Genomic DNA, 16287 nt, shown 5'->3' on the forward strand with positions numbered 1-16287 from the left:
GCCTCCACCGCCGCCACCATCGCCTCCGCCGCCATCGCCTCCACCGCCACCGCCTCCATCTCCTCCGCCGCCATCGCCTCCGCCGCCGCCACCACCATCTCCTCCGCCGCCATCGCCGCCGCCGCCGCCGCCACCATCTCCTCCGCCGCCATCTCCTCCTCCGCCGCCGCCCTCACCGCCTCCGCCGTACGCCTGTACCTTGCTGGAACCGCCGGCCAACGCAACGATCAGCTTTACCGACTACGGGTACACCGGGTCAATTGCCGAGACAACATGCCTTCCGCCCACAGTGCAAGTGGCCGGTGATGCGCAACGGATGTGCAGCGGCGGGTCATGGACCGGGATCGAGGCGCAGTGCAGGTACGTGGCCTGCCCGCCGCAAGCGCCACCAGAGTCCGGCAGTATCTCCTGCAGCGGCGATACCGACATTGGCGGCTTTGGAGCGTTCAACGAGACATGCACCTACACATGCAATGCTGGCCTGTCACTTGTCGGCATCCAGTCTCAGACCTGTCTTGCCAACTCGCAGTGGTCGGGTGTGGAGAGTCCGTTCTGCTCGGCGTTCTCCATCAACAGCTCGTTTGTGAGCGACGTCGTCGACATGGTGTCCATTGAGGCAGGGTCTTCGCTCACGGTGCGATTCTTAGTTCGCGATGACAGTGGCAATGCGGTAGTCTCGGGTGTCGACGTGCCGCTCGTCCGCAACGCAGCCGATGGTGTCGATCTCATCTTGACATCTCAGTACCTGGGGGACGGAGAGTATAGCGTGACGTTTCTGCCGCCGACGCGCGCAGGCAGCCACGCCGTCGAATACGGACTCAACAATCTGCTCTTTTTCTCGGGCACTCAGTCTTCGACAGTCATCGTGGTGCCTGGTCCGGCTTCAGGGTCGCGCAGTACGCTGGTGACTGAAGTCGGCGCCAGTGGAGTGCTCGAGCTGGAGACCTCGGTGGCATCCACCTTCCGCATCGCCCTCAAGGACAACTACGACAACATGGTGAGCCAAGTGCCGAGCATAGATGCTGTGCGGGTGACAATCAATCGTGGCATCGAGACGTTCCCTGTCAACGCCAGGCAGTTCGAGGGCCTGCAGCTCGTCTTTGACGTCCTAGTCGAGAACGGTGGCACGTACACGCTCTCGGTCCGGATCAACGACGACGATATCATCGGCTCGCCATTTGTCCTCTCTGCCTCGACCACATGTCTTCCGGGCAGCCGAGTGCTCGACGGCACGTCGTGTGTTGCATGCTCGCCCGGATCGTACTCGGATACCATCAACGCAGTGACATGCACCGGATGCCCGGCATTCACCACAGCCGGCACCGGCGCGAGCTCGTGGCGCAACTGCTCGTGCCTGCCGCTCTTCTGGTTTGGGAGTGGCGACCGGTCCGCAGATCGCGGGTGCGAGCCGTGTCCCATCGGCGCCGAGTGCGCTGGTGGCAAGGAAGCGCCGCAGCCGGCGCCGGGCTACAGTGAGCAGGATGGCTCGTTTGTGCTGTGTCCACGCCCGTCGGCATGTGCAGGCTCGGGGCGGTGCGCGCAGGGCTACTCCGGCTCGTTCTGCACCACCTGCAGCGACGGGTACTATCGGACAAGCGATGGCGCGTGCAAGGCGTGTCCGCCAAACCCTGGAGGCGTGTTTGCGGCTGTGGTCATTGCCCTCGTGGCGCTGTCGATGGTCGGTGCGGTGTTTGTGGCCTGGGTGGTGATGCGATCGCTCGAGGCGACGAATGCGGGCGAGCACGGGCAGAAGCACATCATTGCGTTCCGGATGCGGACGATTCCAGTCTCGATCTCCATGTCGCTGGTGGCCTTCCAGATTGTGAGCATCTTTGCCGAGTCGAACTTGAAGTGGAGCGACTCGTCACAGCGGGTGCTCTCGGTCTTTTCGGCCTTCAACATCAACGCCAACGTGGTAGCGTCCGAGTGCGCTGTGACCTCGTTCCACAAGATGTATGCCCTCTCGATCGCCATTCCCTTTATCATTGTCGGCCTTGTCATTGCCAACATGATGGTTCTCAAGGTCCTAGGTACGGCTGTGGAACGGCTGGCGCCGCTTCGCGCCGTCCCCATCCGATCGCTGGTCGACGCAGTGCTCTTCCTCGTTGCGCCGCTCCTCTACATCCCGCTCTCGCAGTCATCGCTTGCGCTCTTTGACTGCTCGCAGCTGCCTAACGGGCAGTACGTGCTGGACGCTGACACGGGCGTGGTGTGCTTTGACGACGCGTGGTGGGCAATCGTGCCGTTTGGTGTCGTCGCCATCCTCATCTACGTCATCGGCGTCCCGGTCTACTTTGGCATCACCCTCTTCCTCCACCGGCTCACCCTTTTCTCGCCGCATACCACGGCACGATTTGGCTCGCTCTACCGCAACTGGCGGCGGGCGTACTACTGGGGCGAGATTGCTAACCTCTTCAAGCGGCTGGCCATCGTCGTCATCACCACCATGTTCTCCAAGCACCAGCTGGTCCTTATCGGCATGCTCCTTCTCATCCTCGGCTCGTCGGTCTACATCTTTGTCCGCATCCGCCCGTACTACGTCCCGCTTTACAACGAGGTCGAGACTCGGCTCTCCATCGCCGTCATCGCCATCCTTCTTCTCGGATCGGCCTCGTACGCCGAGCGTACTAGCTCAGCGAGCGAGATTGCGCTCTTTGTCTCTGTCATCATCGCCATCATCGCGCTCTGTGCCATTGCCGTCCACTCGATCGCCATGGACATCCTATCGGTCTACCGCGAGCGCAAGCGCGGCGAGCTTCCGGCGGCCGAGCGGCAGAAGGGTCTCATGAACGTCATCACTGCAGAGCTCAAGGATGTCGACGCTGACCCCGCCGTCCTCCGCTCAGCTGGAGAGTTCCTCGCCACCCTTGATGCTGCGCACCACGCAAAGTCGACCCATCGCGAGCGGTCATCATCGGTGGACCTCGGCCAAATCGGCGAGGTTGAGCTCGACACCCTGGACGGTGCTCAGCTTGTTTAAAACACCACACAGGGAATCGACCGTGATGTGTACGTGAGCGTGTGTGCAGGGCTGTACAAGGAGATAGAGGAAGAGTCCGTCAAAAAATCAAAGATCATCATCACCCCCGGCCTCCCCCGCCGACCCCACTTCGCAGCCCACAACGTCGAGCTCACCGCACCGAAGCCACCGAAGCGATTCTCGGTGTAAAAGAGAAGCACATCCACATAGACGTCTTGCTCTCCATTGATCCGTTCGTTCCAATCTCATGCGATGTGACTGGCCCTTCCTCCTCCCGCCCCCCCGCCCCACCCTCCCCCCCCCCCTCGCCCAGCCCACCCACAAAAAATCCCATCACCCCCCCTCTCCCACCTCTGTCGCCACCTACTCCACTCTGCCAGCTGACCTGACTGACCATGCTGAGCCTCACCCGCGTTACGCTGGCCACCCACACCGCCCGCCTGTCGTCGACTCTGGTTGCCACCACCTCCAAGGGCGGTAACACTCTCAAGTTCTTTGACACTGGTACGTGCGATATCTGCATATCTGCATGGTGTTAGGTAGTCCATGGCCATGCCTGGGGGCTGGCCAGGGAGGGGGGGTGGCTGGCCAACCAAATTCGCCGGATCCCACCCGCCAGTCACCACCACCCCGGGCATGACCTGGCCATGGCCATAGAGAGAGGAGCAGACCGATTTAGAGACTCCTTCTTGGTGTGCGACGCGAACCAAATGCAATAGTGCTATTAGTGAGACTGGGTTGGTCGGGGCAGAGATGGTGCGACCGGTAGCGGTAACGGGGGCTCCCCCCCCCGCCCCGACCTCGGGCCTTGTCGCGCCCCGCTCGGCCGCCCGCCGCGCTCGGCTCCGCTCGCCCACTCGGCCGAGCAACTGGCTGCTCTGATCGGGCATGGGGATGACTCACATTTGTTGTGGGATGGGGTGACGACGGACAGAGAACAAGCACATGCAGCAGGTTGAGCTGGACGAAGTGGCGCCTGCTGTGGCCGAGGGCTCGTTTGTGGCGCCGAACGCTACCCTGGCCGGCAAGGTCGCCGTCTACGACGGGGCGTCGGTGTGGTACAACGCGGCCATCGAGGCTGATGCGCATCCGGCGGTGCTCGGCTTCAAGTCGGCTCTGCTTGATGGTGCGGTGCTGCAGTCCACGGCCGACACGCCGGCCTCGGTTGGCCACTTTGCCACCATCGGTGCCAACGCGGTCGTGTCGGGCGCTTCCGTCGGCGATTCGGTCGTCGTCGGCTCATCGGCCTCGATCGGCGAGGGCGCAGTCGTCGGCTCGGGTGCGGTCATCCAGGACGGTGCTGCTGTGGCGCCGGGCACCCACGTGCCTGCTGGTGAGGTGTGGGGCGGATCGCCGGCCCAGTTTGTTCGCAAGGCCTCCGAGGGCGACGCCATCAACGCCGCCGGCCTGTACGAGGCCAACGCTGCCAAGGCCCAGGCCCACGCCAGCGAGTTTGTCTTCTCCACCGAGGTCTGCTGAAGCGGCTCTTCCCTGCGCCCGCCCGCTGGCCCGCCGTCTCGCCGTGCCTACCCACCGCATACAAGCGGACCGGGATGACAATGGCCCACCGAGATGGCTCCCACCAACGGCGCCCACGGATGACCGACGCTCGTAGTGCTGAAGGACGACGTAAGCACCCCCCCCCCCCCCCTTCCCCACACAACACACACCAATCAATAGCCATAATGAATGATGCCAGCCACCAGCCGGCAGCCCAGCCCGCCAGGGTCATTCTGCCACTGATCTTGACCGCATTGAGCCATGCCACCACAAAAAGGTCGTGGTTTCGCCCGCCGTGGACCGGCACGAACTCGCCATTGACCACCCGACTTCACGAAGCTCGCGCTAAAGATGTCGCTCCTCTCGCCGCAGTCGTCCGAGAACACTGGCGTGGTGGGCCTCCACTCCAAGCCGACGGAAGAGCTTGCGCTGGATGCGCCCTTCCGCCCTGTCCGCTTCTCCAAGGTCTACCACTCGCTCCAGCACAAGCCCTGGGCTGACCACTATGTCCCCTACACCGACATGGTCCGCAAGCTCGCCGCCCTTGTTTCCGTCGAAGCCGCCACTCTCTCCGAAGCCGGCGCCTCCGATCCTCCGCTCCCGCTCAATCTCATCGAGCGAGTCGCTCTGCCCGATGAGCATCCGGCCGGCGCAGATCTGGAGGAGGTCATGCCCGAGCTGGACGACGTCGACATCGATCCCGAGACAAAGAGCTTCCGCAGGTGGATCGCAGATCTCGAGGCCTCGCGCAAGGCCGTGGCTAGCTTCATCGAGGGCAATCTTGATGACCTACGCGCCTTTATTGCCCGGCGCAAGCTCCTTCTCGAGCGTATCGAGGCCGGCACAGAGCCGGCCGTCGACGACGACAGCGCCCACGACGCCCTCGTCGACGAGCTCGCCGGTGACAACACCGTCGGCGACACTGCTGCCCGCCTCCACGAGTTTATCGACCTCAATGCTGAGGCCCTCACCCGCCTCTGTCGCTCGTACGAGGCCCTTGTCGGCACCCCGCACGAGGTTGTCCACGCCATCGAGGTCATGCAGGCCGACACCAACACTGCCATCTCCGCCCTCGTCGTCACAGACCACACCATCCGCGTCAAGCTTCTCGAGGCCCTCGTCGCCGCTCCCTCGCGCCAGTCCTCGCCCGAGCCAGCCTCGACCCCTGCGTCCTCGTCGGTGCCCACCGGCCTCGCCTGGCGCGCCGTCGACGCCGTCGTCGTCGACGAGCTCGACCTCGACTCACTCGCCCTCGGCAAGACACATAAGATCTGGGTCCGCATCATCGACACCGCCGTCGGTATTCCGCTCAAGGTCCCCGTCCTCGTCGCCCGCGGCAAGCTGCCGGGCAAGATCCTTGGCCTCACCGCTGCCCTCCATGGCAACGAGGTCAACGGCATCCCGGTCATCCAGTCTGTCTTCTCGCTCCTCAACCCTGCAAAGCTTTGTGGCACCGTCGTCGGCGTCCTCGTCGCAAACGTCGTCGGCTACGAGGAGTCCACCCGCGGCATGGGCCTCCGCGGCAAGGACCTCAACCGCTGCTTCCCCGGCCGCCCTGACGGCGACTGCGAGGCGCAGTACGTCTACTGGCTCTTCCAGAAGATCATTGCAAAGTTTGAGGTCCTCATCGACCTCCACACCGCCTCACAGGGCCGCGAGAACTCGCTCTACGTCCGCGCCTCCATGAACAACGACGAGGTCGCCGCCATCGCCCAGCTCCAAAAGTCGCAGATCATCGTCCACAACACCTCGCCCGACGGCTCGCTCCGCGCAGCCGCCATGGCCGAAGGCATCCCTGCCATCACCGTCGAAATCGGCGACTGCTCCGTCCTCCAGCCGCGCTTCGTCTCACACGCCCGCCGCGGCATCTTCAACATCCTCTCCTACTACTCTATTATCGCTGCTCCCATTGTTTCTTACGGCGACCGCGACACCGTCGTCTGCGGCAAGTCCTCCTGGATTTACACCCCAGTCGGCGGCATGCTCCGCATCTACCCACGTCTCACCCAGTGGGTCGAGGAGGGTGAGGAAATTGCTGTCATTCGCTCTGTCTTTGGCGCTATCGTCCACCGCGTCCCCGCGCCCTGCCGCGGCATCATCATCGGCCGTGCAACAAACCCGGTCGCCCGCGCCGGCGACCGTATCGTCCACATCGGAACAGTCGTGTCCTCATTCGCCGCAGAGTCGCACGACGGCCACGAGTAGCAGCCGCCCACGACAAACATACACCCGCTTTTTGACGCTGTTTAACTGCTGCTGCTGCTGCTGCTGCTGCTACTGCTCGAGCCATCGCCGCTCGAGAGCTGCGAAACCGTCGACGCGACGCCAGCCGACACAACGGTGGTCGCAAACGGCGACACGCCCAAGCTGGTAAACGGCGACGGCCCCGTGCTCACCGGTGGGGGTGGCACCAGCGTCGATGCGGGCGTCTCGATCGACACCACCGAGTCGAGCACGATGTCCGAGCCCGCTCCAACCGAAGAAACGCCTATCATCATGCCCGCAGAGTCTAGTCTCATCTCGCTGCCACCCACATGTTGCACCGGGAGCGCACTCGGCGCCAGCGTCTCGCAAATGTACGTCACCGACACAGTATCGTCAAACATGTCGATCTGCCCTTCAAATCCCAGCTCGCCGTCTCTGGCTTGTTGCCCGTCAAACAGCTTCTCAGCCTCGGAGTTCCGCCGCCAGATCAGCACCAAGTCAATGATGTTGCCCACCACAATCGCCGCAACGTTGACGGCGATCGCCCCGATCGCCACCGTGTCGCGGAACTCGGGCACCGCAGACGTGCCGGCCCACAGCACGCTCACGCACGATGCGAGACACACCACCGCGAGCTGGTTGTGAAAGTTCGACGCGTACGGCTTGACATGCACGAGGTGACAAAGCGAGATGACCAGGCCGTACAGCGCTACGTTCGCCTTGACCAGCGGCGCCCGGAAAAACGTCATCGCCATCACCACGCTCACCTTGCGAACCATGATCCACACCTCGAACCGATAGTTGAGCGCTGTGAATCGGCCTACGAGGAATGCGTACCGCAGCCCAAACAGGATCTGGTCGCTCCGCCGCTGCACACGCGTCAGTAACAGGTACACCCCGCCCGGGATACCGATCGCGTACCCGAGGCAGAACACAACCGCAGGACCAAAGTAGTTCCAGTACCACACCCCGTAGCAGCTCTTCGACGGTGATGCCTCGAGCACCCACCGCCCGTCCTTGTCGCGCCGGCACTGCAGATAGCTCATCGCCATCGCCGACAGAGGTAGGTACAGCAGCACCATCAGCTGGAGGTACGCGCGCCGGCACGCGTCACGCAGCGCACCGCCCGTAATCGCCACTGCGCGCCCCAGCCGCGGCGCAACGTGGTGCTTGTTCACCATCACGCTGCAGTAAACAATTGCAAACGGAAGGCAGAACAGTAGCGGAAGACTCACCGTCAGCCACCATTTGAGCAGCCACACGTTGTCGGTAAACGTTGCACACTCTGGCGAGCTCAGATCCAGATTGAGGTTGAAGAACGAGACCACGTTGAAAAACTGTGACGCAAAGTTCGGCCACGGCAGCTCAAACTGCCCGTACATCGCGCTGATCTGCAGAGAGTTGAACCCGATCATCGCTGCCGCAAACCGATAGCTCAGCTCCTCCTTGGCGTTGAGCCACACCAGAAGGCCCACAAACGCCACAGCCACTACAACAAAGAACACAAGCAACGGGAGTGTCCGGTTGTCACACTTGTAGCATGTTCCGCCGAGCGCATAGTACCCGCGATCGCACGCTCCGCACAGCCGACCGGTGTAGCCCTGGGCGCACACAAAAGGCGCGCCACCGGGGCATGCTGCCCGGTTCGGGCACTCGAGGAACACCCCGGGATCGGCCGTCGGAAAGTAGCCCGGCCGCGCCACCGGCTGCGCCCGCCCGCCTGCGCACGATGCACCTTCGGGGCACTCGACGCACGCCACATTGTCGTTGCCATTCACAGACCAGGCCCCGGGCATGCATGTGCAGTTGATTGGCTGGCCAGGCACAGGCAGAAAGCCCGGTACAACCTGCGCAAGCACCGGGCACGTCAGGCACTCGACCGCACCCGTTCCAGTCAGCACCGTCGTCGATGGGCACGCCTCGCATGGCTCAAGCGACGTCTCCGCCGAGAACGAGCCCTCGGTGCAGAGCGCACACTCAAGTACACCCGATCCGTCTTTCTGCAGCGCGCCAGAGCCTGGCAGACACGCCTGGACCACCACGCTCCCAAACACACCCGAGTTGGGCACCACCGCCAACGGCACCGCAGACTTGCTCACCCCGATTCGCACTTCGATCGGGACGCCGACTGCTGCTCCGACTCGCGCCGCGATGCCGACGCCACCAAACGACACGCTCGCGCTCGAAATGAGCTGCTGCACCCCGGTCCCCACAAACGCGTAGGACTCCGAGTCGCTCGCCTTGACAAAGCCCATCCCTACGTTGAGCTGCGGGTCGACAACAGTCTGACCCAATCCGTCGTATCCGCGCACGATGGCGCTTCCAGATCCCAATGGCGCACCCGATGACACTGTCTCCGGCAGGCCTGCCTCCCACTCCAGCTGCACCAGCGGCGTCGCCACCATCGGGCCGTACCCCACGCTCGCCATCACATCCGACAGTGTGTCGTTGAGCGCGCGGACGCTCGCGGCGTCCGCCCACATCCACGGCAGACCGAGCAGCTCGACTGGCGCGCTCGCCAGGCAACACTCATCGCTCCCGCGACCACAGTATCCGGCATCGGTGACGCACGCAAAAAAGAGGCCCGATGCCGGCGCCACGTCACCGACTCGCGCACTGGTGTCAAACGTCACTTGCGTCGCACCGCCCGAGACCCGGACCGGCGATCCGCAAGCGAACCCGACCGAGCCATACACCGCCACGTTCCCGTCGAGCTGCATATCGCTCATTGCCAGCTCTCCGCGCACGCCGCACCCGATGCCTCCATGCCGCGCGCTGAGCTCCTCGTCGTCTGCAAGACGAAGCGCCTCCAGCGATGCGCTAGACGACTCGATCGCAAACCCGTTGCGGGCGAGCGGCATGACAAGGTACTCGCTCATGCTCGTGGCACCGCCAGCACCGCCCCATGCCGCCGAATTGCCCCGCATCACGCCCGAGCTGACGCGCGCGATGCCGGTCCCGGTAACAGCCACGCCGCCGCCTATCCTCCGCGCGTAGTTCCGCTCCAGGGCCGCGCCGGTGAGATCAAACTCGGTTCCGCTACCCGTCGCAAAGCCGCCACCGCCGTGGACGTCGGCAACATTGTGGGCAAGAACCAATCCGCCGCTGCTCTGCACGCTGCACCTCGCCGACTGGCTCTCGGCAGACGCAGCCAGCCCGCCGCCGCTGCCAGCGGCCGAGTTGCTGGAAATGATCATACCGCTGGCAAACGTGGCATCCACAGACGACTCGTCGAGCGCCACCAGGCCGATACCACCGCCGTTGCCGCCGCGGGCGCTGTTGTGCTCGATGAGTGCGTCACTGCCGGACAGGAACAGCTGCGCAGTACTCGAGGTGCGGACAAACAGGCCTCCGCCGGCTTCGCGCGCGGCATTGTGGGCGAACACACTGCCACTATCGACTCTCACGTTGCAGATCCCAGCAAGGAGAATCACCGACGTCGCACCGCCGCGGCGCGCAGAAGCGATCGCAGGCGACGTGCCCACCGCTGTGTTGCGCGCCAGCTCGGAGCCGCGAAGCGTGAGCGACGATGCACCGCCGGCCGACTCGAGAAAGACGCAACCGCCGGCAACCTCGGCAACATGATCGACACACGCCACTCGCTCAAACATGATCTCGACCGCAGTCCCGATCGCAGCCACTGCGCCACCAGAGTGCTCGGCCGTGTTGCTCGCAAACACGCTGTCGACTGCCTCGAGTCGGCCACCGCGCAGCAGCACTGCACCGCCAAATCCGACCACCGGCGACGCCACCGAGAGCTGGCTCGCCGTCAGCGCCGTGGCGTTAACAACCTGCACATGCTCCAGCCGCAGCGTGCCGGCGTTGACCTCGAACGCGCCGCCGCCAAACCGTTTCTCACCCGAAACCGCGCCGGTGATGACCATGTTTGCGAGCGTCAGCTCCACGTCTGCGCTCTCGATCCTAAACAGCGTCGACGCGGCCGCTACGTCCGTGTCGGGAGAACGGGTACAGTCAATGACCACGTTACCCTCGCCACGGAGCCGGACGCTCTTGCCAACAACGTACGGCTCGCTCCAACACCCAGTGTAGCGGCCAGCCGGAAGAACAATCGTGTCGTTGAGACCCGAGCCGGCGCGAAGAACGACCTCGCGGAGCACACAAGCGAGCGTGTATCCGCAGCCGGCAACGTCAACCCGAAAGGTGGCCGCTGGCCGCGAGAGCCGCCACATCGAGGCCATACCCGAGTAGATGACCTTCTTGTATGACCCGCCTGTCAGTACCGCCAGCCAGTCCGGGAGCCCATCGCCGTCTATGTCGGCAACAGCAATATTGTTGGCATCAGATGTCGTATCCGCCACGTCGTCGTACAGGCGGGCGACCGAGGCAAACAGCGCCGCGCCCACACCAGGATGGGTGTGGTTGAACTCGGTAGCAGCAAGCAGCGGTGACTGGTTGATGCCAAGCAGCCGTCGGCCATTCGACATAACGAGTACGTCAGGCGCGCCGTCCATATTCGCGTCGAGGATGGCAAGCGTCGCTGCTGCCGCAGCAACCTCGGGCTGTGGCGCAAATGTGCTTGTGTCCACCGTGAGGGTCGATGGATGGAGCGGTGAGAAGGACGGCAAGCTCGCACTGCCGATGTTGATCGCATATGATATGGCGCTGGCTCCGGCATCGCTCACGAGCACCACATCGACCAGCCCGTCGCTGTTGATGTCTACGAGCTCGAGGCCGGTCACAGCAAAAGCGCCCGTCGAGGCAATAGCTCCGACATACGAGACCGTCCAAGGCTCGCCGCTACCACCAGGCCCGCCTGAGATGTACGCCTCGACGGTGCCCGAGGTTGAGCAGGCAAAAACAAAGTCAAAAAGGCCATCATCAGTTAGATCGACAACCTGCATGAACCGCTCCATGGTGCAAGACGACGACCAAGAAGCCAGGACGTAGGGCGGATCAAATCGCGTCGACGAGTCGGGATTGCCGCGAAAAAATACCAGATTCTCTGACTGCTGGCCGACAACAACAAGGTCAGGCCACATGTCCGCGTCGATGGGAGCGACGCCAATGTCGTTAGCGAGTTTGAATACGCCGGTCCCATCGTCGATGATGACATTCTGGGCAGGATCAAAGAACGGGAGCGTGCCCGAGTTGGGGATCCAGCGCATCTGATAGCCGGCGCTCGACTGGGTTGCCATCAGCAGATCCTCGCGGCCGTCCATGTCGATGTCGACCGAGCCCATCCAAGTTGCGTGGAAGCCCAAGCTGAAGACCGGGTAGCTGATAAACGCGTCGCCTCCGGTATACAGGTGGATGCGCGTTTGATCGCTGTTGTAGACAATAAGGTCGACAAGCGAGTCATGGTCCCAGTCGCCAACGACCATCGAGCGGAAGTTTCCATATCGATTGTTGTGGACGTCAATCTGGCCGCGCATTGCCGCGGGATATCCCAGATTGGTCACAGCGGCGAGGCGCGTGTCGACGCTGAGCATGACATCGAGGTAGCCGTCAGAGTTGTAGTCGGTGAGCGCAAAGCCGTCGGCGACGGCGGATGGCAGCCCAATGTCGGGCAGCGGCCGGTACGAAGTATACACGACGGGGTCGGATGGCGTGGGTGGGAGGCCAAAGAATACGGCCATCTCATGGTTGATAACGAGTACGAGGTCAAGCAGGCTGTCGTCGGCCGGGTTGAGATGCGCAACCTGGAGCTGTGCCCTTGCATTGCAAAAGGTAGCGGCTCCCATGGAGGCAACCACGATACGAAGCCCACCGTCGGCGTCGAGATTGGCAAGGCCGACGCCGCGGATGTCGAGAATGGCGATGACATCGCGGTCAGAAGTGAGAACAACGTCGCGCGAGGTGTCGCCGTCCAGATCAACGACTGTGAGCGCACCGGCGCAGGTGCCGGCTGTGGTCAGGTTGGTGGCGGCCACCTCGGTTGTTGTCACCCAGTCGATGCCGAGATAGAGCCACACGTAACTGTCGCCAAAGAGCGGCTGCCACACAACCCCAACGCCATCGGGGGCGATAAAGGTGGCGGCCACCGGGATGTCACCGACGCTCTGGGCGCGACCGACAACAAGAGCAGGAGCAAAGGCAATCGGATCGCCTGGCGATGCCGACGTCTCGACGTGGGTGTTGCGGAGAAGGACGACGTCACCCGAGGCGAGCGGAGAGAGAACGTCGAAATCGCCGTCTCCGTCAACATCCTGCACAAAGACGGTGCGGGCGTCATCGGCATGGACCTGCGCGATGGCATTGGGGTAGGCTGGTAGCCCAGCGCCACCGCTGGCGGTTCCAGGGCCTGCGGTGACATAGACCGAAAGCGCGCTAGGCGCGGCGTGGGAGGAGGCGACGACAAAGTCGGGCACACCATCGCCGTCAAGGTCGCCGATGGCGTTGGGCTGGCTCTGGCCGAGCGTGTCCCCGAGGATACCGACAGGGTGGCGGACTGAGAAGCGCTTGGAGTACAGCGGATCGTTGCGGAGGTAGAAGAGGGCGCGACCGGCGTTCTTACCGGTTGGCGGCCCAGCACCGAGAACGAGATCGAGGAGGCCGTCCGAGTCCATGTCGACAATCTCAAACGTAGTGGCGGAGACGTCGTAGAGCTGGGCGACAACGAGCGGCGGGTCGAGAAAGGTTGAGACTGAGGTCGAGTAGAGCGAGCAGAAGATCCAGAGGTAGCTGCCGACGCCGCACACATCGAGGTAACCGTCATTATTGATGTCACCTAGGCGTGCGCGGTAGACATGTGCAGGCATGCCTGTGATGGCGACCTGGGTGCGGTAGTAGGTGGCGCCGGCATCGTGGCGGAGGTACTCGACTTGGTTCGGGTATGAGCGGAGGAAGACGATGTCGTCGTCGCCGTCAGCGTCGACATCGCCTACAGTGGCATCGCGCATGCGGTCATACGAGGCAGCAAGGACAGGGGTCCCGGGCACAAAGTCGGAGGTGGGCGTAGCCGCGTCATTGATGTAGATCATGATTACGTCAGAGTCCTGCGCCGGGAGCAAGACATCGAGGTCACCGTCCGAGTCATAATCCATAAAGTGGAGTGAACCAGCCCAGCCGTAAGCGGGGGTGAGAGGCATACGGGGCCCAAAGGTACCCGGTCCGGTACCGTGCTTGAGAAAGACGTTGCCGGACTTGTCGGTGAGCCAGACAATGTCGACAAAGCCATCGGCATTGATGTCTGCGACGTCGAGGGAGCAGACCCAGCCCTCGGCCGAGTCGTACGGCTCGATGACACGGGCGGGCAACTCAAAGGTGCCGTTGCCAGTGTTGGCGAACCAGACGAGGTCGCTAGCGCCTCCAGCATCGCTGCTCTCCGAGAACCAGACGACGTCGTTGTCACCGTCGACATCGATGTCAAAAACAGAGACGGCCTGACGGTCAGAGGAGAGCACGTACGCGGGATCAAAGGCCGGGAGAGGCGGACGGGCCAGCGGCCAGCGGCCAGAAGCGACACCCTGGATGGTAAAGATGCCCTCGGTGCGTGAGATGACGACATCCGGGACGGTATCATTGTTGAGATCGCCGGCCCATGCGTCATGCAGCGCGACGGCGGAGACATCTCCGGGCGCCTTGTACCACGGCTGCGCAAAGACGTCACCCATACGCGCAGCTGGCCCCATTTCCCGGGTCAGGCAGCCTGCGAGCTGGTCCGCCGGCTCGGCAACATCGTACTGCGGCGCAGCACCAGGTGGGATGGGCGGGCCAGAGCTTGGAGCGCTGGTGTAAGGCGAGCCGGAGGGAATGAACGAGAGGCCGCGGCTGTTGTGGATGCCGAGATCTGTCCGGCCGTCGCAGTCGATGTCGACAGCAGTGGCAAACACACGCTCCTCCCAGTACAAGCTGGCAGAGACCACCGGTGTCAACAGATCACCATACATGGCGGGAGGGGTTGTCGGCGACTGGATTCAAGCGGGTCGCCGTCCATACAGAGACCCAACCCCGTCCGCACATCGATCCCGTGCGCAAATCGGGCCACATATCATTCCCGTTTGCAATGGTCCCACATCAATTAGTTCCTTCGACAGCGTACCGGTGCCACACACACGCACACGCACACACATAGAGAGAGAGACAGACAGACGAACACACACTTCCCCATTGCCACCGAAGCAGAGACTGGGCAGAAAGCGGGCAGGTGGTTGGAGGGGATTAACTGGACTTTGGCCACAGACGGTCAATTTGGCAACGTACGCTGGCAGAGCAGACGGCGACCGACAAGACGACCATAGCCGCCACAGCCACCACCAGCACACGCAACTGGGTGATACTGGAGTGAGGCATGGGAATGGAGATAGAGAGAGAGTGTGTGTGGGGTGTGGGTGGGGGGGGGGGCGGTGAGAGGAAGGAGGGGGAAGGAAGGAAGGTGTGTGAGCGGTGTGTTGCCGTGAAATGGCTTTCCGCGCGGTGACAACGTGAACGTTGCATGGTTACGGGACAACAATTTTATGGATTTTTCAAGGGAAGGGGTGTACTCTCTGATGTCCTGCCTCAGGCTAGCTACCAGCCACGGTTTGGCAATCGCGCCACTTGAGAGCGACACACTGCCAGATGCAGTCATCGCAGTGCGCTTCGACGTGATGCTGCGACGGCAATATCACATGGCTTGGTGGTCAAAGACAGCGACGCGGAGGGGAGAGGCGGCGGAAGGATCGCCGCCGGGAAGGTGGACATAGTAGGTGACAAGGTGGGTGAGCGGGGTGGCGCCGGTGCCGGCGTGGGTGAGGACGAGGCGGAAGCCAAACTTGGAGTAGGCAAGCGAGTCGGCTGCGAGCCGGGGAGTGAGGTGGACGAGGACGGTAGCGCGGTGGCGCGAGCGCGAGGCGATGAGTTCGGGCGTGTCGTCTGTCCGCAAGTCGGACTCATCAGGATCAAACATGTCCAGCTCGGCGAGGTCGACGCGCGCCTCGAGGTGTGTGGAGCCGCCTGCCGCAAAGGTGGCGTCGAGCGTGGGCGGAAAGGCTGCCGAGTGAAGCCGTGATGTCGGGTCGTGCAGCCGGCCCGACGGCGAGAGCTCGATGTCGTCGGGCAGGTCGCCAGCGAGCGGGAGGAGCCGCACACCCACAACCTCGTCGAGCGGGTTGGCCAGCGAGAGGCGGACAACGACAGGAGTCTGGGGCGGTGTGCTGGCGAGCGCCGCGAGCAAGCCGGCGTGGTCTAGCGGCTGTGCAAGCTCGGCCCACGGTAGGTACTCGAGGGCGGTCTGATGGATCTTGAACTTGACCGACGACGGCGAGATGTCCGGCCGGATGAGAATGCGCTCGCAACCGTTGCAGCGGATGCGACGGCGAACGCGCAGCCGCCGGCGAAGCGGCATGAGGTCGGCAAAACGCCGCGGCTGGGCGTGAACGTTGGCATGGCGCTGGGTGAGCGACGAGAGCGAGGCGAGATCGTCGACAGCGCCGGCTTCGCCCGCCATGACCGCGTACGGGTCGCGGACACAGGCCGGACGCGCGGCGGCGCGCGCAGCGTTCACCACGGCGCGGAACTGAGCGTCTTCGGCATCTTCGCGCTTCTTGCGCTCAGCGGCGCGGACGGCGCGCGCTTCCTCTTCGTCCCTCCGCAGCAGCGGCAGCGGCTGCGCGTGCGCGCGCTCCCATGTCAGCGGCAGCGCATCGCCATCGTGGTCGCTC

General features: G+C 63.5%; 4 protein-coding genes across 4 annotated transcripts in view; 2 read left to right on the forward strand and 2 right to left on the reverse strand.

Moving 5' to 3' along the window:
- Positions 1-333: 333 nt before the first annotated feature.
- AMSG_10922 (uncharacterized protein) lies at positions 334-2980 on the forward strand (the record flags this gene model as incomplete). Its single annotated transcript, XM_013897650.1, has 2 exons — positions 334-360; positions 395-2980. 2 exons carry the CDS (start codon positions 334-336, stop codon positions 2978-2980), a joined length of 2613 nt encoding a protein of 870 aa, XP_013753104.1.
- A 395-nt stretch (positions 2981-3375) lies between these two features.
- On the forward strand, positions 3376-6685 carry AMSG_12399 (uncharacterized protein; the record flags this gene model as incomplete). Its single annotated transcript, XM_013897678.1, has 3 exons — positions 3376-3484; positions 3915-4450; positions 4832-6685. The coding sequence occupies 3 exons, from the start codon at positions 3376-3378 to the stop codon at positions 6683-6685; spliced, it is 2499 nt and encodes an 832-aa protein (XP_013753132.1).
- Positions 6686-6754: 69 nt separating this feature from the next.
- AMSG_10925 (uncharacterized protein) lies at positions 6755-14535 on the reverse strand (the record flags this gene model as incomplete). Its single annotated transcript, XM_013897651.1, has 2 exons — positions 6755-6783; positions 7011-14535. The coding sequence occupies 2 exons, from the start codon at positions 14533-14535 to the stop codon at positions 6755-6757; spliced, it is 7554 nt and encodes a 2517-aa protein (XP_013753105.1).
- A 553-nt stretch (positions 14536-15088) lies between these two features.
- The window catches only part of AMSG_10926 (uncharacterized protein), a gene marked incomplete at its 5' end in the record, with an annotated part of 2223 nt that continues 1024 nt past the window's right edge, over positions 15089-16287 (reverse strand). The window contains one exon of the mRNA XM_013897652.1: positions 15089-16204. Coding sequence (XP_013753106.1) covers positions 15252-16204 — 953 coding nt within the window. The 3' untranslated portion in view covers positions 15089-15251. The remainder of the gene's footprint in view (positions 16205-16287) is intronic.

Source organism: Thecamonas trahens (genome assembly GCF_000142905.1).
Source record: "Thecamonas trahens ATCC 50062 unplaced genomic scaffold supercont1.66, whole genome shotgun sequence".
Taxonomy (NCBI): Eukaryota; order Apusomonadida; family Apusomonadidae; genus Thecamonas; species Thecamonas trahens.